Source organism: Protopterus annectens, chromosome 2.part2 (assembly GCF_019279795.1).
Source record: "Protopterus annectens isolate FY-2018-M chromosome 2.part2, PAN1.0, whole genome shotgun sequence".
Taxonomy (NCBI): Eukaryota; Metazoa; Chordata; order Ceratodontiformes; family Protopteridae; genus Protopterus; species Protopterus annectens.
Genome location: NC_056730.1, coordinates 663,770,325 through 663,796,610, shown reverse-complemented (window position 1 = coordinate 663,796,610; position 26,286 = coordinate 663,770,325). Strand labels below are relative to the sequence as shown.

At 42.2% G+C, this 26,286-nt stretch overlaps 1 protein-coding gene across 1 annotated transcript in view; it reads left to right on the top strand.

Annotated features, from left to right (window-relative positions):
• DNAAF9 (dynein axonemal assembly factor 9) overlaps positions 1 to 26,286 on the top strand; it is a 2,711,795-nt gene that overhangs the window by 188,144 nt on the left and 2,497,365 nt on the right. The window contains exon 3 of the mRNA XM_044064082.1: positions 15,699 to 15,818. Coding sequence (XP_043920017.1) covers positions 15,699 to 15,818 — 120 coding nt within the window. The remainder of the gene's footprint in view (positions 1 to 15,698; positions 15,819 to 26,286) is intronic.

Sequence of the window (26,286 nt, the reverse complement as noted above, 5' to 3'; positions counted from 1 at the left end):
TGCAAACAGTGAAAGATTTTCTGCAGGTACAACCTCCACGTTTCACCAGAAACTGGCCTTCAAAAAATTGGTCCTTTCCAGCCACGGACAGACCTCAAAGGGGCAGATACAGACACCCAAGGGGTAGAGGGCAACCTCAAGGATCATTCAGAGCCAGACAGTGGCAAGCACCAACCCCAAGAGGTGGAGAAGATAGATCACAGTCATTCAGAAAACAGACACAATGACTTCCCCCTACACCTGCCAAGCAAAGCTTTAATGGCAGCACCTTTGGGCGGAAAACTGGCATTATTCTCAAAAAATTGGCATATTGTTACAAAAGACAAATGGATTCTGGACATTATAGACAGAGGCTACAGGTTCCACTTTCACACCCTTCCAAAAATGAGAGGCATGCCAAACCTGCCACAAAATCAAAGGGCAGAGGCACAAAAACAAATTTCAGCTCTCATGGACATGAAAGCGATTCAAGAGGTACTTACAAAAGAACAAGGTCAAGGTTTTTATTCCAGACTATTCCTGGTACCAAGGAAAGACAAAGATTGGAGACCTATCTTAGACCTATCCACCCTAAACACATATCTACAGGTGCCAAAATTCAAGATGCTCACATTACAGCAGCTTCTTCCCATGCTGGGCAAGGAGTCTTGGCTGGTAACATTGGACCTCAAGGAGGCATAACTGCATGTGCCTATCAGACAAGATTGCAGAAGATACCTCAGATTTCTTGCAGGTTCAACCCATTACCAATTCTCTGCATTGCCCTTTGGCTTATCTACTGCGCCCAGAGTGTTTACAAAATGCCTGGCATCAGTAATCGCCTTCTGCAGACTACAAGGAATACAAATCTACCCATATCTGGACGACTGCCTGATCCAAGCGGACAGCAAGGACATACTACTGCAGCACCTGGCATTTGTAATAAAACTGTTGAACTTCCTGGGATACACAGTCAACAAAAAGAAATCAAAACTAATACCCTCTCAACAAATAATTTTCCTGGGTGCCAGCTTGAACACAACCACCCAGATGGCCTACCTCACGCCAGACAAACAAGGGCAACTGTCTCAATACTTCAGCAAAATGGCAACTTTCACCAGGCTAACTGCAAGGTAAGTCCTGCAGGCTCTGGGATTCATGGCATCTTGCATCCTACTAATCCCATGTGCAAAGCTGCATATGAGGAAACTTCAATGGTACCTAAAAAACTTATGGTCTCAACACAGCCACAGCTTGGAAACAATTATACCACTCATTCCATGCCTTCAAAAGGAATTTTTGTGGTGGGCCCAAGCATGCCAAAGAAACACAGGTCTCCCTTTCTGTGTACCTCAAGCAACTCAAATTATCACAACAGATGCCTCAGACTACGCCTGGGGAGCACACATGACAGATCAGTGCATTCAGGGAAAATGGTCCCAAAAAGAGAAGCACCTACACATCAACCAAAAGGAAATGCTAGCCATGCAAAATGCTATTATGACCTTCAAAGACCTACTGCATCCAGGCCAGCTATTGATAAGGACAGACAACACCACAGTGATGTGGTACATAAACAAACAGGGGGGAACTCATTCATACCCCCTGTGCAGGCAAGCCATGACCCTATGGAACACAGCACTGGAATTGCAAATTCAACTACAGGCACAATTCCTGCCAGGGAAGGAAAACACACTGGCAGACAACCTAAACGGAAATATGACAGATCCACACAAATGGAAGTTGCATCCTCAAGTTTTCTCAAAGATAGCTCAGGCATGGGGACAGCCAGACATAGATCTATTTGCTACCCACAGAAATTACCAGTTGAAAAAATTTTGTTCAAGGACCTATCATCCACAGGCCTGGAAAGTGGACGCACTTTCTTTCAATTGGACAACATTGACAGTTTATGCCTTCCCGCCTCTTCCTCTGCTGCCCAAAGTTCTACTAAAAGCCAGAGCAGAGAGGCCGAAAATGATTCTCATTGCTCCAGATTGGCCAGGACAACACTGGTATCCGCTCCTGAAGAGCCTGACACATTCCCCACCATGGATCCTACCTCTAATCCCTCTTCTGTTGTCACAGCACAACTACAAAACTCTTCACAGCCAGCTCAAAACCCTAAATCTAGCTGCATGGAGAATTCCTTGATTTCCCAACAGACTCTCCTCTCCAAGGAGGTGCAGGATGTCATCTTGGAGGCCAGAAGACCTTCTACTAGAAAAGCCTACTCCGCCAAATGGAAACGATTTTGTGCCTGGAATCAAGAAAAGGGCCAGAATCCTTGGGTAATAAATATACCTCAAATTTTACAGTACCTAATGAGATGTTAAACAGTGGACTTTCCTTCTCCTCCATCAAGATCCACGCTTCAGCCATTTCTGCACAATACAACACAGATCCTCCTTTGTTCTCACATCCTCTCTTAAGGCAGTTCCTCAGAGGGGCAAAGAATATAAAACCCCCAAGGAAACACCAGTCCCTGCTTGGGATCTCAACTTCGTATTGGAAAAGCTGACCCTTCCTCCCTTTGAGCCAGCTTCTTCAACAGAACTACAATACTTGTCATGGAAAACAGCCTTTCTTCTGGCTATCACCTCAGCACGCAGGGTTTCGGAGCTACAGGCCCTCATGGCTGTACAACCATTCATCATTTTTCATCAGAACAGAGTTTCCTTACGAACCAACCCTACCTTTATGCCAAAGGTAGTATCCAGTGTAGCTTTGAATCAGACTATCCACTTACCTACCTTTTATCTGAATCCACAAAACAAAGGGCAAGACTACTACATTCCTTGGACATTCACAGACAACTTCGTTATTATTTGGACAGGACAAAGCCATTCAGGAAATCCGAGCAACTCTTTGTGTCCTATGCTACAGGTGCTCAAGGAAAGGCTATTTCCAAACAGACAATTTCAAAATGGATAGCCCACTGCATACGTTTTTGTTACTCATTTCATGGAAAGACTGTGCCTGCATGCATCAGATCCCACTCCACCAGGGCCACAGCTACCTCTGCAGCTTTCCTCAGAGGGGTCCCTACCAAGGACATTTTGGAAGCAGCCACTTGGAGTTCAGTGCACACTTTCTCCAAGCACTATCACCTACCACTGTACTCTAAATCTAGAGCAGGTTTTGCCACAGCAGTCTTGCAGGGCATCCTCGCTCCTCCTAGTTCCACTTAGTGCCTACCACCCCTACTTAGCTTTGGGATTCTTCCCATCTGTAATGACTGCAGCTGTATGCACGATGAACATAGTACAGTTTTGTACCTACCATAAATGTAGATGTTCGAGTGCTCATACAGCTGCAGTCCAGGTTACCCCCCCTCCGTCCCCTCTTAGGACAGGCCTTATGACAAACACCTTATCATACAACCTATTTGGGGTATTCTCTTATGGTGTATTTGCTTGCAACTATTGTTTTTTGATTATTCTATATTGCATGTTTGCATAAATTTATGTTTTGCCTTCCTTCTGGGGGCACCTGACATCTGGGGTAAGAAAAACTGAAGAAAATGGCGTCGGCTGCCTCTTTTATACCCCTGCCGCACTGATGTCAGGGAAGAAGCGACGACAACCAACGCAGGACCTAGACTTTGGAATTCGGCCGACCGAGGACCCGCCTGATGGCAGGATAACCCATCTGTAATGACTGCAGCTGTATGAGCACTCGAACATCTACATTTATGGTAGGTACAAAACTGTACTTTCTACAGTGTTGAAAGCTTTTTGGGTAAGAGATTTAAGTTCAGTTTGAGAGGTGGCTGTACAGATAATAGTAGAGTCATCTGCATATTGAATGCAGGTGGTGTGCGGGATTGCTGATTGAAGGTCGTTAATATAGATGGAAAATAGGAATGGGCCTAAAATGGAGCCCTGTGGAACACCGAGTGAAATAGGAAGGTTACTAGAGAGTTTGTTTTGCCAGAGTACAGCCTGTTGCCGGTTTTCAAGGTAAGATTTGAACCAATTTATGGCTAGGGGATTAAGTGAAAGGGATTTCAGAATGTGTAGTAGGAGGTGGTGATTAACCATATCAAAGGCTTTAGATAAATCAATAAAGACTGCAGAGGAAGGAATATTATTGTAACGGTTTTTGTTGATGCTGTCTGTGAAGGATAGTAGGGCAGTGGTTAGTACTGTGGAAAGGTCTGAATCCATGTTGACAATTGGCAAGTAAGTTGTTATGGAGAAGGTGGTTTAGAAGTTGCTTATGGATGCATTTTTCCATTATTTTTGCAAGAGGGGATAGCAGAGCTATAGGACGAAAGTTAGAGTAGTCATTGGAGTGTCCCCCTTTATGTAGTGGGATAATATGGGAAATTTTCCAGATGGATGGGATAGTCCCCTCACTTATGGTTCTGTTGATCAGAATGGAAATGGGGTAAGCAATGGCTTTAGCTCCTTTTTGTAGAAATTCTGCTGGGAGTTGGTCTGCTGATGGCGTGGTAGGTTTAAGTCATTGGAGAAGGGAGCAAATGAAGGAAGTAGGTACTGGTTGTATATGAAATGGTGGGGGTGGGATAGTGGTAGAAGTAGGCATATTTAAGGTATCAGGAGATAAATGGCTAGCAAGATTTTGGATAGCGTCTGTGAAGAAAGAATTGAAGGCATTAGCAGTTTGAGAGGGATTGTTAGGGTTGGAGCCAAGTGGGTTGGGAGTGATTGATTGACCTGGGTATAGGAGCTTGTTAATGCTAGTCCAAAACTTTTGTGGTTCGTTATGGTAGGAGTGCTGTAGGTAGAAGTTCTTTTCCATTGATTCTCAGGCTCCCGACTCCCAAACCCCTGCTCCCAAAAAAATAGGTTTTATAAAGTGCCTGAGGACTGCAAGTTTCTTTATAAGTCTCCTTCTGCTGACTGCTCTGTGCTGTCTGTGGCTTCTGATAAGCATTCCAAGTTGTTGTCTTCCACTAAATTGCTGTCATCTGATAAGGACAGCAGAACCATGGAGAGACTGGGTAAGAAGGTGTATACATCTACCATCTTAGCCTTTAGAGCCGTTAACTGTCAGACACACATGACTAGGTACGTTCTGGCTCTAGCTTTGATTGGGATGTCCTCCCAAGTAGCTCGCCATTCCATTAAATGCAGCTATAATGCAGCTGATGCTTCATCTAGGGCTGCTGCTTTTGGGTCTGATTTGAGGAGGTATTCCTGGCTCAGACCTCAGCCTTTCCCCTGATGATATCAAGGCTAAAGTGATGAATGCTTCTCTGGATAGTAAGCATTTGTTTGGTGGTGCTGCTGCAGAGTTGTTTAAGTCCCTGCAAGAGAAAGGCAAGGCTTTACAGGAGTTGAAGCATATTTTTGTTTGCCCTGTGCCTAAGTTTCAGAAGAATTATCATAATAACCAAAAAATACACCACAAGGGCAAAATATAACAAAATACATGTAATGAAATGCTGAAAAAGAAGCCAAACCACGCAGGTGAGTCAAAAGAGTTTAATGCTTCCTAGTACCTCAGCCCATGGCCTTCAAGGGAATGCATCACAAACTCAAACACTTCATTTTTAAAGCATACTAATTAATTACACATCCAAACATATCATTAAATAAATGTCACATTATTGACAAATTACTGAGTACACTTAGAGACAGCCCGTGAACTGTTCCCACACCAAAAATATTTTGGTATGTATTGCTATAAAAAATTACTATACAAATTAAATTATATATGTTGGCGATGACAAAATTACACAAACATGTACCCCCTCATTGAATTACATTAATAACATCAGATGTAGCTTATCTACCAAATTTTATAAAATGCATACACATGTAGATATCAGAATACATGTTTATATCTCCTGCTGCTGAAATAATGTCCCTCTTCTATCCTACATACATTCTTCCCTATCACCTTACAGGACACAAATATTAACTTCCTGATTCAGACCCTTTGGCCATACAGTGCCAAAGTTAATAATAAATTTTGATTCCAACTCAAAGTATGTGGAAAAAATCCTTCCCTCTTGTATACTTTGGTCTGGCCAGGACACAGAAAAATAAATTATTACCACTTCCTCTATGGCATTCAAAAAACTGATTTGCCACGGGATTCTTCAATCCCCCTTTCCGAATATCCCGTAAGTGTTCCATAATATGAACCTTAACCATCCTTTTATTTTGACCTATAATACCACCTGATAGATATACATCTACATCCTATACCGTAAACCACCCCACAGGATCTACAATTAAAGCTGTCCATTGCATTGTATTTTCATCCATTAATAATAGTCCCCTGTAAATTCTTAACCCTGTGACAGATCTTACAGCCACCACATGGATGGCATCCCAAAGGACCCCACGTTTTGTTTTCCATGTTTAAAAGCTCCTTGATATTCAGAAATCTGCCATAAGAAAAGGTAATCTTATCCGGGAATATATTTGACAAGGCTGGGTCCTCACTTACCATAGGCCAGAATCTCTCCACAATATTTTTAAACATTTCTGAATAAAGCTGGTTTGGCTTCTGCTTCAGCATTTTGTTATATGAATTATCCTAATAAACCTGCCTTTGTTTGTAGACTGTCTTGCCCTCCCCCCAAAGGTAAAAATGGTGGTAGAAGGGTTCCCCCGCCAAGACTACCCAAACTCCTATTCAGAAGCTTCCTTTTCCTGATAAACCAGTTGCTGTCTTGACTATCATGTTCTTCTCAGTCACATTCCTCTTTCTCTGCATCTTTCCCTGTCCCTTCCTATTTGGGTAAAGGTCACTCGAGACTTCTGTCCATAATTTCCCAGGGTTATTACATGGTTTGGAATTCTCTTCCTCCCTTTTGGGGTATTCCTCAGCCACCTCAGGATCAACTCCCCTTTTTCCAGAAGTGCTTCGGGGCCTGTTGACTCAAAGAACAATTCAAGAAGTTCCAACTCCTCAGAGGGGGAAGAGATTTTACTCCAGAATGTTCTTGGTTCCCAGGAAAGAAGGCACCTGGAGACCATTCTGGATCTTTCTCAGTTAAACACCTTTTTAAAGGTCCCTTCCTTTCAGATGCTTTCCCTTCAAACCTTGTTTCCTCTGCTTCTTTCTCCAGCTTTTCTAGTTTCCCTGGATCTTAAGAATGCTTATCTACACATTCCTATTCATCCCCTTTTCAGGACGTTTTTACGTTTCGCTGTTGCTTTCTGGCATGTTCAGTTCTGTGCTTTGCCCTTTAGCCTCTCTACTGTCCCAAGGGTGTTCACCAAATGCATCGCTCCTGTGAATGATTTGTGCAGGCTAAAGGGGATACAGGTCTTTCCCTACCTGGAAGACCTGCTTATCCAGGCTCCCTCTCAAGAGATCTTTCTTCAGCATCTACACTTTACTATTTCTTTCTTACAAAGCCTGAGGTTTACTGTAAATTTCCTTCTCAGGATCATGTGTTTCTTGGTTGCAGGATCCAGACTGTTCTGGTGTTGGCATCCCTGCCTCCTTCCAAGGCCTTAACTCTCATTGCTTTCTTTCAATTCTTTCTTCCTCTGGCTTCATTCACAGCCAAAGAATTTCAGAGGGCTCTGGGTTACATAGCTTCCACCATTCCTATGCTCCTCTAGCTAAGCTCCACATAATAAAGCTTCAGTCAGTTTGGCTACAACATTTTCATTCTTTAGATTTTCTAGTCCCTTTTCTTCCATGCCTCAAGCGAGAACGTCAGTGGTGAATTCATCAGTTGTCCCTCAACCAAGGGCTTCCTTTTCAGTCTCCATTCCCCTTTCAGGAACTTTTCACAGATGCCTCAGACATGGGATGGGGGGACCTCCTTCAACTTTCTGACGGTACAGGGCTTTTGGTCACTTCAACAAAAGAAAGACCACATCAGTGACAAAGAGATGAGAGCTCTTCTGCTGGCTCTTCAGGCTTTTCATTCTCTTTTTGTCTCCCAGGGTCCCTCAAAATTCTCCCAGAAACCACAGTGATGTGGTATGTCAGCAAGCAAGGGAGGAGAAGATCTTATCTCCTATGCAGGTTAGCCCTTCAGGTTTGGGAGCTGGCTATCCAGTATCAGGTGACTCTTCAGGCAGTTTACATTCCCTCAGGTTAGAATATATTGGCAGATTATGTAGCAGATTCATAACACTGTCCCACGAGTGGATGCTTTACTGGGAAGTGTTTATGGACATTATCCTCACCAGTGAGGTACTCGTCAGATATATTGATTTGCTTCCCCTCTGAAACATACAACTTATTTTGTTTTGTGCCAGAGTCCCATATCCTCTGGCCTGAAAGGTGGACACTGTATCTTTTTCTTGGAAGAGGATGTTTCTTCATGCCTTCCCTCCCCTTCCTGTCATTCAGAAAGTCCTGTTCAAAGATTAAACAAGATGCTCACAAAATGTTGCTGTTGACTCCCTTTTGGTCCAGACAACATTAGTTCCCTCTTCTTCTGTATCTTGCCAAGGGCTGTCATCACAAGTTACCTCACAGAGTGGACTTACACAAGACAAGGGATCTCTCATCCATTCCCACCTGTCCACTGTTCAACTGACATTGTGGGTGATAGGGTTTTAATCCACTACAGACACCTTTTTTTCTGAGGACGTGCTTTGGGTCCTGCAGGAGGCCAGGAAAGCCACTACTAGGAAATCCTACTTATCCAAATGGACAAGGTTTTCTGTTGGGTGTTTTTCTTATAACCTGGATCCACTTACTGTGGATGTTCCTTTGGTTCTCTCTTATTTGTGTAACTTGCTCAGTGCTGGCTTGGCATATTCTTCTGTTTAGGCCCACCTGTCAGCTGTTTCTGCTGGTCTGCCTTTGACTCCCCCTTTGGCTTCTAGATTTGAGGCCAAACAGTTTCTTAAAGGTGTCCTTCACATTACGCCTCCCAAGAAGTCGATCTCTCCTTCCTGGGACCTTAACTTTTTTTTAGAAAAATTGACCCAGGCTCCTTTTGAGCCTGCTGCTTCAGCTTCCTTACACTGTTGTTCTTGGAAGACTGTTATTCTTTTGGCCCTTACTTCTGCCAGGCAGGTGTCTGAGCTGCAGGCCCTTATGGCTGTTCTTCCTTTTTTAGTTTTCCGTAAGGACAGGGTGTCCCTTCGTACCAATTCTTCTTTTATGTCTAAGATGGTTAATGAGTTGTCTCTTAATCAGTTTATTCATTTGCCCACTTTTTTTCTCATTTCCACAGTGTGCTAATGAGAAGGTTTCGCACACCTTGGATTTGTAAAGACAACTCCGATATTATTTGGATAAGACTAAAACTTTTCCTAAATCTGACCAGCTTTTTGTTTCCCAAGCAAACCATTTCTTCTTATATCTAAAGCCATTTATTTTGCTGTTCTTTTCATGGGAAGAGCCTTCCATCTTTAAGACTCATTCCACTAGGGCTGTGGCTTCTTCTGGTGCTTTTTTTAAGGGTTTAGATACTAACTCTGTTATTGAGGCAGCAACCTGGACTTCTGTGCATGCCTTTACTAAGCACTATAAGTTGGATGTAATTTCTAGAGCCAGAGCTGGCTTTGCCAGGGCCATTCTCTCTGGCTTCCTAGAGGGCTCTGCTTGCCTTTCCTCATCCCAATCTTCTTCCTGAGCTTTTGTACTCTCTGATTGTAAAGAATACCGTAACAGTGATATGGAATAACATAGTAGAGTTGTGTAAAATCCTACCATAACACTAGATGTTGCAGTATTTACTCCCTCCCTCCTCCCCAGGTCCTTTTTCCTTCTGTGCTTGTTCCTTATTTTTATCCTTGGGACTGCTGTTCCTATTAGGGCTTTTTCAGTTCTAAGGATGGTACATTTGGATGTCACAGTTATGCCCTATGCCATGTGCAGGGAGCAGATGTGTGACGTACAGTGTACCCTTTATAGCCAAAAGGCTTTGGTATAATGGCTTGATGTTGGACTGCCTTTGGCAGGGTATCCCTCTTGTAATGAATACTGCAACAATGAAGAGAAGGACATCTGCTGTTATGTCAAGATTTTACACAGCTGTACTTTTTACTTGGCAATTTGAATTATCTAGATATACATTTCGTAGATTATTCATCAAACAGGAAATTCAAAATTGATTTTCTGGACAATTTACTTCAATTTGATATGACACAGTTAATTTGTAGTACTACAGGTAGCCACATACTAGATCTCTTTATGACAAACTGACCCTCACATGTTGAAGAAATTATTGTGGGTCCACCATTATGTAATTCTGACCATTGTTCAGTTAAAGCTAATATTTTGTTTGGTCCTATTTTGCGATCAAGCCTTATTAGGAAATATCAGTAGCATAAGATTGACTTTATGGGTATAAATAATTCTGTAAACGTAATGGACTAGTCATTGTTATCAAGTACTGAGAAAGATGGATGTTATTCTGTCCTGGAATCTATTCTGAGTAATGCTGTGGATTTAGTAACTTGCAGTAAGGAGTATAAAGCATGGAAATTATCTTACTGGTAGGAAACTGAGTTGTGTCAAATATATAAAATAAAGAAGTGACTCTTTCACACATTAAGGAAAAAAAATAGTCCACGTATTAAATCTAGATTAAATTTTATTACCACGAAATTTACAGGTTTAATAAATACTAAACAAACTTGAATATGAAAACTATTTATCATTTTCAGTAGCTAATAAAATAGTCTTATAAACATACTAGTTTGTTACAAGGAGTATTGATTCTTTTTCATCAATTTTTTTAGATTTGGAACTGACAACTGATCATTATAGAATTATTGAAGAGTTTAACAATTTTTTTCTGACTTCACAATTTGGATGTTTAATGGCTAATTTGGACTTGGTTTCTGTGACTAATAAGAATTGTCCTGTAGTAAGCAATGAATTGATTTCTCACATATTAAAAAAGTTAGGAAATAAAACCTCTGTAGGTCCAAATTTTATTCCAGCAATGATAATTCATGGTTTGAGAAGTACTTTTTTTGCCACGGTTGTTTAAAATATTTAATACTTTGCTATGTAGTAGTAAAGTGCAATGTATTTGGGGGAAATAGTTATTTCACCCATTTATAAAAAGGGAGAGAAAATGGACTTGCAAAATTACAGACCTACAAGTCTTACATCTATTTTATTTAAGTGTTGTGAAAGATTTCTACAAAATCTACTTTATGACTCAGTGAATCATAACTGATGCATTGACTTGTATCAACATGGGTTTAGTCCTAGTAGATCAACACTCACAAATTTGTGGCATTCCACAGTCAAGTTGAACTAGAATCAATTGAATCAAGTAGAAATCAACATAAATGAACATCTAATAATCATAGACATTTATATCCCACCAGGCAATAACTTCAACACTATTGAGGAAATACTTCACTGGATTTTCTCAACTTTTTCACAAGAAACTATCATAATGGGTTACCTCAACACTGATTGGTTCTCTTACAACACTGAAAATCCCACCAACTTAACTAACCTACATGGCTTCTCTCAGGTTTGTCAAACAACAAGTAGAATAGACAAAACTTCCAAAAGGTAATCTATACTAGTTTGGATCCTCACCAACAAACACTCATTAACCTTCCAATCTAGTTGCCTCCCTGACAGCGTAAGTAATCATCTCTCCACCTACTTGCTCAGACATCATCTTAATCCCTTCACACAAACCTGTTTCTGTCTAATTTGCAACAAAAAGAACTTCAACTCACAAACATTTCTTTCAGTTTTACAACTAAAAACTCTTCCCTTTGACTCTGCTGTACTCTACTTTAATACCACCTTCTTCAATATGTTAAATAGGCTAGCCTCCTGCAGAACCGCTAGAATAAAACCTCACTATGCACCATGGCTAAGAAATGACACCAAAAAATTATTAAAATACAGAGACCATGCCTGGACACTCTGGCATACCAATAAGAATCAAGCCAACCTAGATAAATGCAGACAACTAGGAAACAAAGCCAAGTCTCAAATTAAACTTGACAGAAAAATTACTATTCTGTTACACAGCAACAGCACTTCAATCCCAGGAAATTCTGGTCCACCATAAAAAAACTGCTTCAGTCAGGGAATGCATCCATCCCCACCCCCACAACCACTTCCAACACTGTCAGTATTGCTACACAATTTAATACTTTCTTTACAAATTCCATAACTCTTCAAACTCACACCTACTGCCCTTGCAGCAGATAACCTACCTACAGAATTCCTAAAAATCACAGCAGACGCTATTGCCTATCCCATCACTATTCTGATCATCTGCTCTCTGTCAGAACACTGTGTCCTGTTAAACTTTATCCCCATGCACAAAGGGGGCAACTCTACTGAGATCTCAAACTACAGGCCCATTGCTGTTTTACCACCCCATTGCAAAATTCTAGAAAAATGTATCCATGTGCAGCTTCTAAACTACCTACTAATTAGTAACCTCTTCTCTAACAAACAGCATGGATTCTACCCACACCATAGTATGACAACTGCCCTCCTAAGTTTCACTGATACCATTAACCAGCACAGAGATAACAGGCAACTTGTTTCTTATCTCTTCTTAGATTTCTCCAAAGCTTTCGATACCGTCTCCCACCAGAAACTATTTGATGAACTCGCCACCCTTAAACTTAGTCACTCTTCTCTGGCTTAGTTCCTTAGCTACTTATTTGGGTGTCAGCAAGCCGTCAAATGTCAACAAGAACTCTCCTCCCTACTACCTGTCAACTTGGTAGTACCCCAAGGTTCTGTTCTTGGCCCCCTGCTTTTTAGTATTTTTACCAGCTGATTTCACTCATCTATTCTTCTTGCATCCATCGTCCAATACACATATGACTCCACTCTTATCTGTGCTGCATCCTCCCTAAAACAACTTGTATCGACAACTCAGTTCTTAGCAGTCAAATCATGGCTATCTGATTAACAACTAATTCTGAACCCCTCCAAGACTAAACTGATTCTCTTTCACCCCAGCAAATCACACAATCCCCCTACTCCATTCCAAATATAGTCCTCCAACAACACCGTTATCAGCCGTCACCCATACAAAATTATTAGGTGTATTACTTGACAATAATGTGAAATTTGATTTGCACTTATTGCAGTCCATCAATAAGACACCTATATTAAACTAGGATCATTGTATAGAATCAGGCCTTTCCTTACTAATAACACTAGGCAGGATATAGCCTGTATTCATCTACTCTCCACCCTACAATATGCCTCTCCTATCTTCACAAACCTAAGTAAAACTGACCCAGCCAAGCTTGAAACCTGCTACAATAAAATCGCAAAATATGCTACTAACACATCACGTAGGTCTCACCACTGTGCTGCCTTACGTCAGCTAAACTAGCTATAACTACCCCAACACTTGACTTACACTCAACTCACCTCTGCTCACAGACTAAGAATAGTACATCAACCTGATAACCCCCCACCCTTTAACCTATGCTCCAACCTTTATCACTCGTATATGCCAATCCTGCAGTAAATCCTTATTACAGGTCACTAAATCCAACAATAAATCGGGTGACTCTCTCTACTCTAACTACAACTCCAAAATATGGAATACCATCCCTCAGCCCATCTTAACCACTGTCAACCTATCTCACTTTAAAAAGTTCTAAAAATACTTTCTCAGCAACAATTGGCTTAGCTTATGTCCTGCTCCTAGCTGGAGCCCCACTCCCTTAACCACCAGCTCTACCAACTCTACTCTCCTCCTATATTCACCACATCTAACTCCTGCATTCATTACTTTACCACCTATCCTCTCCACCTATGAATCAAAAAATATCCTTCTAAATTCTCTTCTTTTGCTAGACTGCTTCTGCTGTGTACTAATGTCCTCTGTCCCCTCATCTATTCATCTAAAATTCATCCATTTCTCTTTCTATCTCTTTCCTGTTATTGTCTCTCTCTCTCTCCATCCTCTGCTCTCTTCTACACTAACTCCTACCCCCCTTCCCTTGTCTTTTGTCTACCTCCCTATTTTCACAGTTACTGAAGCTATGTATCCAACCATGAAATCATGCCTTATATATACTTACAACTCTGTAAACTGAATTAAGGATGCTACTGATCTAGGATGTTTGTTCCCCATGTAATACTCTGTAATCAACCTATTCTTTAATCTGTGTATTTTATGTCCTTTTATGTTTTGTGAGTATCTTTTTAAAATTTGCTAAATTTGTTAGAGAAATTTTTATTGTACATTTCTCTAATTTTTTTTCTGGAGCTTTTCTCACAGGGCCTCTGTGAAAGTGGGTTCTTGCCCAGTTGGACTATCCTGGTAAACAAAAGTAAAATAAAGTAACATGGGCTCTTGAGTATTCATCAACAATTTGTGTTATCTAAGTGGATTTGGCTAAGGCTTTTGGTACGCTCTTGCATAGTTCAATAATTGATACATTAAAAAATTATAATACCTCATCGGTTGGGTTATTCTTTGGTTGTCAGGGTGTTCTGTGTGTGTGTGTGTGTAGCAGTCAAAGGGTATCACTGCATCTTCCCTATGTATTAGGAGTATCAGAGGGCTGTGTGCTTGACCATCTTCTTTTTTATTTAGTACTTTCAACTAGTCCCAAAAATATTCAGTGTTGGCAAGCTATGTATGCTGATGATTGTATGTTTGGATTTATAATTGATAAGGATGCGTCCTTGGCATCTATATCTGAATTTTTGGGACAGTTATCTTCATGGGCAAATAGTGTTGGACTGAAATTCAGCCATGATAAGTGTAAAATGTATTTTGGCAGTTCAGGAATTTTTTTAAGTAATATACTTTTATCAGAAGCTGATTGCTATGTGGATCTGGATATATACACATTGTCTTATTTTTCTTTATTATCTCATGTAACTGTTCTAAAAAATGTGCATTATTGTTAATGGGACATTATGTTTAGATCTTTATCTGTTCAAGATGAAGAAAGACTGGTTAATTTATATAAGATGTACATCCAACCTGTTTTAGAGTATAATAGCACTTTTTGCCAATATAATGGCATCAGTTAGTGGTCTTGGAGTCTGTTCAGTGAAAAGTTACAAAACAGATACCCTCAGTTCATTACTTAACTTATTCTGATAGATGCAAAACTTTAAATTTATTTACAGTCCTTTATAGGATAACAAGAGGAAAAGCTATAAGTGCATATACATTTTTAGGGATGAATTGCTACCACTTGTATATAAAATCAATCTCTCTGTTAATATGAGAAGGCACTGATATGACAATATGAATTTTAATACTTTTTATTGTTTTAAAATACAAATACGGTAGATGTAACTCAAACAATTCCTAGAATTTGGAATTGTATACCAACTGATATTAGGTGGTCACCTAATATTGGGTGTTATAAAAGCAAATTTGATCACTGGATGGAAGATTTTGTGTTTGGAATTGCTTTTAATAACGGCCTGAACCCTGAAATAAACCTTTTAGAAACCTGAACAAGTTCATGAGTAATAAGTTATCAAATTAGTGTATTTAATAATTTTCAGATACACATAGCCACATCTATTACATAGTTTATGTGTATGTTGTATAGAGATTAGATGTAAAGAAATTACTTATTAGATAAATACGCAATACCATTAACATTGATTTGCTGAACTCTGGATCCACATATATAAGTATGAAGTAGCAGCAATGGTTGGAGGTGAGTGGGCAGGTGACATAGAAAATAAAGTACTTATGTTTCCTTTCTTGAAAAAGTTATCAGTGTTACTAATATTGAGCAGTTAAATGATTTTGGTACCCTCTTGATTTTTTTTTGAGAATGAAGTGCTGTTTTATTTTTCTTTATTATTTCTCTTACATTTACATATAGGAATTGACAGTCGGTATAATGAAGGCTGCAGGGAGCTGGCTAATTACCTGCTGTTTGACTTGTACAACCAGAAAAACAGTGAATTTGACAGAGCAGAATATCCTGAAGAAGTACTAGATGGTAAGTTTAAAAGTTTTTTTTTTTTCCTCATTGGTATCAGTAGCAAAAATGTGGAGTAGGATACTGTTATTTCAGGCTAGCAGATTGTCCTAAGAAGGTAACAATGAGTTTAGAGAAGAAAATTGTACCAGATGTAGGACTCCTTGCAAATAGTTGTATAATACATTTTTAATAATGAATAAGTGACATTAGGGACTCTTATGATAATGACTGAAGTAGAACTGAAAGGGATCATGCATCTATGCATCTGGGATGTTGTCTGTTTCAGAATAGTAGTGGTATTTCATATTCAAGCATGGCTATGGCAACATGCAGGTTTGCCTCCAAGCTGAGTTAGCTGTGTTCGTGAAATTTGTTGTATACCCTCAGTGCTGTCAAGGTGGTGGTGCTGCGGTAGCGTTGTCGCCTCACAGTTAGACGTTCCCCGTTTGATTCTCAGAGTGTCTTCTGTGTAGCGACATGCGTGAATGGGCGTTCCTTCGTTGAAGGTTGTGCGTTAGGCCCGGCAAGCCAGTACGTAAAAATCTACTGCCAATCATTAGCAGACCGGAGTTCCGCTGTGGCGACCCCTAACCGGGAAAAGCCGAAAGACGCAAACAAACCTCAGTGCTGCCAGGGCTTCGGCCAACACCTGAAGTTTAGACTACCAGAATGACTAGATGGAAACACATTTGACTGTGGAAGTTAGGGAAAAGTAACCCATAAATACATTCATACCCAATGCATTTGAAGACATGAATAATTGCAAAGTAGTGGAATGATACAGCATTATCCTCCATGAAGGTACTGTCAGACGTCAAACAGTATCTTACTTTAGAAGGCTCGTGAAACATTCTCACTACATGGTGGACTTGCATCCACATGAACTGTTACCAGCCCAACAGACTTTTCATTGCTGACATTCATTGCAGCTGCCTTATGCTGACATCAGCTCATATATCAATATGCGTAGGTAGTCCCATAATTTTCCTCCAGTTCTTTTATGGAAACATCTTTTGAATTGGATACAGTTACCACATTTGATAAATATAATTGTTAGAGAACAGATTAAGTCCGTATAAATTGAGAGGACTAGAAATATGCCACATAGGCAGCTACCTGTTGCAGGACCAGAATCATAAAATCCCCCAATATTAGATTGTGGACAGACTAACAGGTAGTGATAGCAGACCTGCTAGTGATAGGAAGAAAGCCTTATTTCAGAAAGGCAAACTAATATTGCCCTTTGACGTTGACAGCTGACACTGCTTTCTCAAAGAATATTCTTGCTTTAAATGTTGTGCCCATCTTGTAATGCTTACTTAAACTGTTGACTACAAGTCCATTTGCTGTATAAATATCTTTGTATGTTAAGTTGTCTATCTCGCCTTCATTCTTGCTGGTTGGGTTCGGAGCCGATCTTCGGCTCCGACTCGGCCATCTTCTAAAGCTCGAGAGCTACATACTGGCTCGAGGCCTCCCCATATCCCATGATGCCTGGTGCTAGAAACCCAGATCTCGTTTGCCGCTTCTGCTGCGAGGTTGCTCTACTGGCTCAGGTCGTATAAATCTTTTATATTGTGTCTTTTCTGTCATAAAACTAGTTAGTTTTAGCATAGAAATTCTCGTTTAGATATATCTTTGGTATTATAGTTGTGTTCGTGTCTGAATCCTTGTCTTTTCCCCTCAGAAACTCGTTTTTATTTAGAGAGTTTCCCCTCCCCCTTTTCTCTTTCCTCTTAAGGTTTTCCGTTTAAGTTGGAGGATAACCTTTTTTCTCCCTATCTCCCTTAAAAAAAAAAAAAATTCCTTTATTACTGTTAGTTAGTTTAGCTATAGTTAATTATAGTTGTTGTAGTGTAGTCTGTTCTGGTAACTGTAGTGTATTTTTATTGTGGTTAGTTACCTTAACCCTTTGGTGTGTGTGTGTTTTTTTTTCCTTGTTTTTTTCTTCTTTCAGGATGTCCAAGGATCCCAAGCCTTCCGGATTCAAGAAGTGTGACTCATGCTGTCAGAAGATGTCTCTGACAGATGGTCACACTTCTTGTGTTTATTGTCTGGGTGCCGTGCACCTGCAGCACTCTTGCTCGATTTGCCATGCGTTCAGTCCAAGAGTCCTGCAGGAGCACAAAAAGAAATTGATCTTGCGGGGTCTGCTTAAACCCCAAGATTCACCGGCAAAGGCTCAGCCCGTGAAATCCTCTAGGCCACCTAAACCTTCGGCTCCCAGTTCAGAGCGGTTGTTGGGTGAAGCCATACCATCCATCTCGGCTCCGGCTGGAACCAATGCTCCTCCCTCCCAGTTGGCTCCGACATGTTCTTCGGAGCCGTCTGAGAGTTGAAAAAGGTCCAGGTCTCCTTCTCTGGAGTCTATACATTCATCTCCGAAGTCGCCTCTGCTCCATTCGGAGCGTAGTCATCGCTCATCCCACTCTTCTCGGTCCTCAAGACTTTCGGACCATGACTTGGAAAGAGTGGTCAGTAGGCTGTTAAAATCGCAGGCCCTAGCCAAAATGTTGTCCAGCCCCCCTCATCAGGCATTGGCTCCGTCCACAGCTGTAGATATTCCTCCTCCGACTCATCCTATGAGCTCGGAGCCGGAGTTCGTTGGGGTTCGAGTCGTGGAACCGTCGGCTCCGATACCTTCTCCTTCGGTTCTGTCGTCGGCTCCGATCCCTTCCATGGTACCGTCCCTGGAGGGATCTGGGCGCCGGGACTCCCTCGTCGGCTCCGAGGGGGCGAGTGGCATCGGACCCTTGTCTGACCCCGCTCTCCCCCTCGACTCTTCGGCTCAGGTGAGCTCGGCTCCCACATCTGCCTCGGAGCCGTCCCCCTCGGTACGGGGAGGGGTTCTGGTTTCTTCGGAACCGGAGCCATCTCTGCGTCCGGGCAGGGACGCCTTTGAGGTGATGAGGAGTGTACTGGCCCTAGACTCAGTCCCACGATCGACTCCATCGGCTCCTCCCCCTAGGGTGCCTGCGTCAGCCTCTGCCCCTCTTCCAGACCCCAAGCGTGGGAATCCAGCGCTCCAGGACACCCCTTTGGGTGTATTCTCCTCTTCCGAGGCCTCCCCTGACCATTCAGAGGAGCCACCTCGCAAGAGGAAATGCAAGAGGAAGCATGTTGACTCCCTCGAGTCTGTCACATCGGATACTGACTTAGAGGAGTCGGAAGGGTCCCCAAGATCCCCCTCTGAAGATGTCTCCTTCTCAGACATCCTTGAGATGCTTAGGCAGAGGGGGAACTGGACTGCCCTAAGCCCTTCCGAGGATGAGTCTGTATTCCTGGACGAGTTTGGATCCCGACCTTCCACCTCCTGGGTCTCTCCGACTTTCGACCCACTGATGTCTGTGGTGGCTCGGAAGGCGTGGACGGCTCCAGACACAGTGGAACCTACCCCTAGAAGACCTGCCAAATTCATTACTGCACCGCAGGACAAACAGTTCTTGACCAAAGGTGTCCCCGGTGATGCCATGGTGGTAGTGGCGGCCACAAAGAAGGAGTTGGCTGAAACTTCTTCATCTGTCCATCCCCCTAACAAGGAGTCCAGGACGATGGGCAGATATGGGAAGCGGATGTTCTCTTCAGCGACCTTTTCTATGCGGTCCCTGAATTACCTGTGCCACTTTACCCGTCTTCAGAGGGATCTCCTGAAAGAGCTTGGAGATACCCTCCAAGATCCATCAGCTGAGGGGGCCCAGGCTAAGGCAGCCTCCCAGCTGGCGACTCTTAAGTCAGTGGTAAACTCCTCCATGAGGCTCATTTCATATGCAGCCGATGGGGCGAGTAGAGCCGCAGGCACAGGCGTGGCCCTAAGGAGGCACGCTTGGATACGGCTGTGTAACTTTGCGGAACCTTTCAGAGCGTTTTTCACCAACACACTTTTTGATGGCTCCTCTCTCTTTGGATCACAGGTGAAGGATACCCTTACCAGGTGTGAGCAGGAAGGCAAGACTCTTTCTGCTGTAGGAGTCCATTTTTCCACTCCTTCCAGACCATATCCCAAGGGTCAGAAGTGTGGAAAGATGTGGTTCTGGAAATCCCAGGGAACCTTGCCGGACACATGTGGTGAGTTTCCCTCCAGGGGCAAAGGTGGGAACAATAACAGACGCCGCCCTCGTGGCAGAGGGGGTCCACAAAACCAGGGCAGCAGAGAATCTTTCTCTGACAAGCCCTTCCAGCATCCCTGAAGGGTTGCCCAGCTGCTCACCTCTGGAGGCAGTCTGGGGAAGATTATCGCTGTACCCAAGAGCCTGGAAAGACATAAGACAAATGGGTACAGTCTGTTATATCCGGAGGCTACAGAATTCCTTTTGTTCACGCTTTATCCAGCTGCTATAGCAGTATAGCAAGATTTGCCACAGGCTCCACATACAGAACCCACCATTGTCAGAATCTTCACAAATTAGGTTGGCTAGAACTACCCAATCAAATATACTATAACCAACTCATAGTTATTCATAAAATCCTCTACCAACCTACCAGTACCCCGATTCTAACTAAAATTATCACCCCCTATAACAACCTAACATCCCTCCGCTCATCCAGCAGAATGCTAGTACAAACAACCAAAGCAAACAACTCAGCTGGAGTTTCTTTGTTCTCCAACTCTACTGGAAAAAAATGGAACTCCCTTCCTCCAGAAGTAACCTCTAACAGCTCCCTGCCTCAATTCAAAAAAATCTCTAAAGACACACATGCACAGACTCTGGCTATGTCCATGTCTAAACCCCGACTAAACTATACAAAAATGACACTGAGCTAGTCAAAAAATAGTTGTGCTCCTATCAAAACCCCAACTAACCCAAAAACATAACAACAAACTTATTAAATCAAACTAACTCACAGATGTGTCTACCAGTTTTCTCCCTCTATAACTTATTTTTTTCTTATCTCTTTCTTATCTTACTTGCTTTCTAACTGAAAATGCTTATCTTACTAACACACCCCTCCTAAAAGATTGACTTCTCTGAATTCACTACTTCAAAGAAAATGTTTTTTATGTCTTATCTATTTGAAAACTACATATGACTTTTGTCTTTGACCTATTGTTAACTTTCTAAAGATCATTACAACCTGCATTTTTCTTTCTTTAATTGTTACTAAACCTTTGTAAAGAGATCTATTGTTACTTTTTAAGTATCTTATAACCTACATCATTATTTGTTACTAAATACCTACATTTTTATTGTTGTTACTAAATGCTTTCAAAACATGGAGCTTTTCTCCCCGGGCCTCCGCTGAAAATGGATATGTATCCAGTCGGACTTTCCCGGTTAACAAATGTAAAATAAAAATAAAATAAAATAAATAAATTATTGTCGAACAAGTCCCTTCCAGAAGTTCCACCTAATCTAAGGGATCAAGCAGTTCAGGAAGTTTCAAAACTGCTAAGAAAAAGGGTCATCCAGCAAGTCCCAGCAGACCAGCAAGGATCCGGAATTTACTCAAGGTTCTTTTTGGTACCAAAAAAGACGGGACTGGAGACCCATTTTGGATCTCTGCAGACTAAACAGGTCTGTACAAAGAACGAAGTTTCGGATGGTCATGCTACAGTCCATTTTACCCCTCCTGGGTCAGGACAATTGGATGTGCTCCATAGATCTTCAGGATGTGTACTACCACATCAAAATGGACAGGCGCTCCAGAAGATTCCTGCGCTTCCGGCTGGGAGCCAGCCATTATCAGTTCAGAGCTCTGCCCTTTGGTCTCACCACAGCCACCAGGGTGTTCACCAAATGTATGGCAGTAGTTACCGCTCACCTGAGACGGCAAGGATTCCAGGTGTTTCCGTATCTGGACGACTGGCTCCTCACTGCTACCACCAGGCATCACCTTCTGCAAGCCAGAGACTATACTATCCTGAAGTGGTCCAGACTAGGTATCACTATAAATTTCGAAAAATCTGCTTTGTCACCTTGTCAGTCTATCATCCTTATAGGCGCAAACTTAAATACAAAAGACAGGTCAGCCAGCCTTCCACCAGACAGGGTGTTAGTCATTCGGCGGCATGTCCAGGTTTTGTTACAGTGCAAGAGAATTCAAGCCAGATTCGTCCTCCAAACCCTGGGTCTCATGGCGGCAGCAATCACACTCATCCCTCTGGCACGTTTTCACATGAGGATCCTCCAATGGCTTCTTTTCACCCAATGGTCCTTCCAGCAGCTTCTCATGTCTCACATGATTGTCATCACAGAAACATGCAAAAAGCACCTTGCGTGGTGGATGGTCTCCTCATCAGTGCCCCTGGGCAGACCATTTGTACTTCCCCCTCCAGTTGCTACGGTGACCACAGATGCCTCCTTGATCGGATGGGGGGGGGGCATTATCAGGGCAGAATAGTCCAGGGTACCTGGCAACCTCAAGAGTACCATCTACACATAAACGTCTTGGAGATGAGGGCCGTGCTTTTAGCATTGCAAGCTCTTCAGGACTCTCTTCCTACCGGGACAATTGCAGTTCAAACGAACAATATGTCAGTCGTGTGGTACATCAACAAGCAGGGCGGAACCAGGTCATACCCCCTATGTCGAGAAGCACTCAGACTCTGGCAGTGGGCGATCTCTTCCCAACGGTTTCTGACCGCAACGCATATCCCTGGGAAATCCAACCTCATAGCAGACAGGCTGAGCAGAGCTATTCTCGTGCCTCACGAGTGGTCTCTGAATCAAGTAGTAGCGGACCAAATCTTCCGCAAATGGGGGCAACCTTGCTGCGACCTCTTTGCCACCCCCTTCAACAGCAAGTGCAGAAACAACTTCTCTCTCCTACCACATCCAGAGCATTCCCCAGAGACGCTCTAGTCCATGATTGGCCTCAGGTACTTCTGTACGCATTCCCTCCTTTTCCCCTAATTCCCAAGCTGATGGTTTCCGTTCCTTCATCATTATCTTATCGAGCAGCCTTGGACTCTGGACCCAGCTCCAGACCTCCTGATCCATCAGTCAGGCGGGCTGCATCATTCCCTACAATCTCTCAAGCTCACGGCTTGGTTGCTCTACTTCCAACCCTAGCCAGGCTTCCTGATATCTCCCAATTGGTGTGTGAAATCATTTTATCATCGCACAAGTCTACCACTAGAAAAACTTGCGCTAGTAAGTGGAAACGTTTTTCTTCCTGGGCAGAGGCTAAGAATATAGACCCCTTTTCAGCCCCTGTTCACCACATCCTGGAATTTCTTGCGGAGCTCTTTCATACTGGGTCCGCTTCCGCTACAATTAGAGTGCAGTTAGCCGCAATTTCAAATTTTCACATTGGCCTTTCAGAAAGTAGTATAATGTCTCATAAGCTTTGTAAGGCCTCCCTCAGAGGAACCACTCTGCTCAGGCTCCCGGTTAGAGATCCTCCATCTCCCGTGGGATCTGAATTTGATTCTAGCCTCTCTAATTTTGCACCCCTTCGAACCTGCAGCTTCCTGTTCTTTGAAGTTTTTATTTTGGAAAACACTTTTTCTGGTAGCAATTACTTTAGCAAGAAGAGTTTCTAAACTGCAGGCTCTTTGTATCCGTCCCCCGTACCTAGTGTTCCACAAAGACAGGGTTGCTCTTAGGACTAATCCTTCCTTCCTTCCTAAGGTCTCTTCTGAGAATAACTTGAACCAGTCCATTTACTTTCCTCTATTTTTTCCCAACCATTCCAACAGGGGAGAATATAAGTTACATCAATTAGATGTTCACAGGCAACTGCGCTTTTATTTGCACAGGACTAAGAACTTCAGAAAATCGGATCAGCTTTTCCCCTCTTATGCAGAGGGCAAACAAGGCCTACCAGTATCAAAAGTAACTTTATCTAGGTGGCTGACTTCTATCATAACCTTTATCTATCAGCTGAGGAAGAAAGAATTGCCTGTTTAACCTAAAGGCCACTCCACCAGAGCATTAGCCACTTCTTTTGCGTTTCAAGCTAGGTTGCCTATGGAATCTATTTGTGCAGCAGCCACGTGGGCAAATCCTCATACTTTCATCTCGCATTATAAGTTGGACGTGGTTTCCAGGAGCAGAGCTTATTTTGGTTCCACTATTCTGAAGAGTCTGTTCTACTGAGCCACCCAGGATATTAGGTGCTAGGGACGCTGTCCCAACCAGCAAGAATGAAGGCGAGATAGACAACTTAACATAAAGAAGTTATGTACCTACCATAACGTTCCATGTTAGTTGTCTCCTCTCGCCTTCTTTCTTGCGTCCCACCCTCCATCCCCCTATCCTACTAGACCGAGAAGAGTTTCTCTGTGGATTTACACTGGCTGAGTCTTCTCTGGCTATCCCACTCTACCTAGTAGTCTCTATAGTTGGGGCATATGTATGTTAGGATAGGATTCCTTCATTATTTTGTCTGCTGTTAGTCTCACCAAACGAGATCTGGGTTTCTAGCGCCAGGCATCATGAGATATGGGGAGGCCTCGAGCCAATATGTAGCTCTCAAGCTTTAGAAGATGGCCGAGTCGGCTCCGAACCCAACCAGCAAAAAAGAATACGAGAGGAGACAACTAACATGGAACGTTATGGTAGGTACATAACTTCTTTATTCCTTGCATAAGATAGCTGCTGATGAAATGGCTACTTTAGTCTTTCATTCTTCTTTTAAGAGTCTGCCATATTTGTTGCAACAAATGGAAATTGTTTGCTACCTATTTTGTGAAACCTTGGTTTGTCAACTTCCTTCCTTGTCTTAACAAAATATGCAAACAGCTGTAGGCCTTTCCTCTAAAGCTTTGACCTGAAACATAAAAGTCAAAGTTTTGTATAGATACTTGGCTTGTAACAGTTCTGTTCTGTATTAAATGTTTAGAGTTAAAAAAGGCATTAGATGAGTAGACTGGTTTAGATTAGTCATTTTGGTAAACACTGGGAAGGATTTAGTCTTGTTCGAGAAGCGAGCCAATCTTTTTGGAAAAAAAAAGAAAGATAGTAGTTTAATCCTATAGGAGTTTAGAGCCATAAAAAATATATGGCTAGTGTAACGGCCATTGGGAAGATTTTTTTTTTTTTAATCCAGAAATGATCTTCATTAAGAAATAAATATTATACTCTTGAAAGCACATCAGCTGCAGTGATCAACATCTAGCAAAAAGGAAAAAAGAAAATAAACAATAAATTAAATATATTGGATGGGTTATTGTCATGTTGCTATTTGATCTAGCCATCGGGAAGATTTTTATGTGATGTGGACTTCAGCCTTGCTTTTTATATTGACTCATGTCTGAAAAGATTTAGGTTTGTGCACTTATGCAACATATCTATAATAGTATCCTTAGTGGGACAACTTAATTCAAAGGAGCCCTTCAGAAAAAGATTTCACCCAGAGGCAGTGAAGCCTGGGTCACTGTAGTGGAGTCCAGTCATTGTATATACTAATGTCAAAAATGCTGTTGTCTTCCTGAGTAGCATGGTTATACTTGTAGTGCTTGGGTGGAGTTTGTATATTTTTTTTCTGTATCTGTTTTTTTTTTTAACCAAGGGCTTTGTTTTCATCTGACATCCAAAGACATCAAGATAGATGAGCCATGATATTCAAATTTGATTAGGGATATCTGTGTGTTCTTGTTAGGTATATTTGTTTGTTTTGCAGTGGACTATCTTTCCATTCAGTACTGTTGTCCTGCCTTATGCTTCTTGTTTGCCTGTATACACTCTAGGCTTTTGTGACACTGAACTGTATAAAGCAGGCATTGAACATGAATATAAGTGAACCAAATACTTCTGTGTATTTTTCCTTAAATCTCAGTAAAAAAAATCCAAGAAATTATCTGATTCTGGTAGTCCCAAAATGCCAAGAAGGCATTGATATGGAGATTTACTTGCTATATCCACAACATTCATAGGTTCATACTAGGCTATCTGCCCTAGGGCATTTATAAGCCTAGCCAGAGTGTGTTTGGCTTTCGTCACCCATTTTAAAATTAATTTTGCTGTGCCTTTTTTCGAGGTTAGTATACTGTGCCTCTGTCTAACAGTGACACAGATGTGATACCCGGGGTAAACCTACGATCCTCCATCCACTCATCAAGATTCCGCTTGAAGAGAGTCAATGAGGGACTCTGCCTAACCTGGACTGGGATTTTATTCCAGAGTGAAGGGAGCCTCTGGGTTATGAATCTGTCCCTCCAGCATGTCCTATTTATTTCGTGCTGTGGTTCAAGTCTCTCGAGCGCGTAGCTCGATGGGATTTGGATTTTCTGAGGTGCAGCATGTCCTTTATTTCCGTGTTGGACATGGCTTTATACGTCAGGCACAGATCGCCTCTGAGCAGGCGGTATGCCACTGAGTAGAGCTGGAGTTTCTTTAACCGGGCAGCATATGGCATCTGTTTGAGCCCTTTGATCCTCTTGGTGAGGTACTTTTGGGGTCTTTCCAGTTGCTGCAGGTGTCTGGTAAGGTACATCCCAAAAGGGGCATTGTACTCAATTGTGGGCCTGATGAGGGATGAGTAAAGAGGCACAATGACCTCCCCTGATCTAGATGTGAATCCCTTCATGATTAGGTGGGCTATA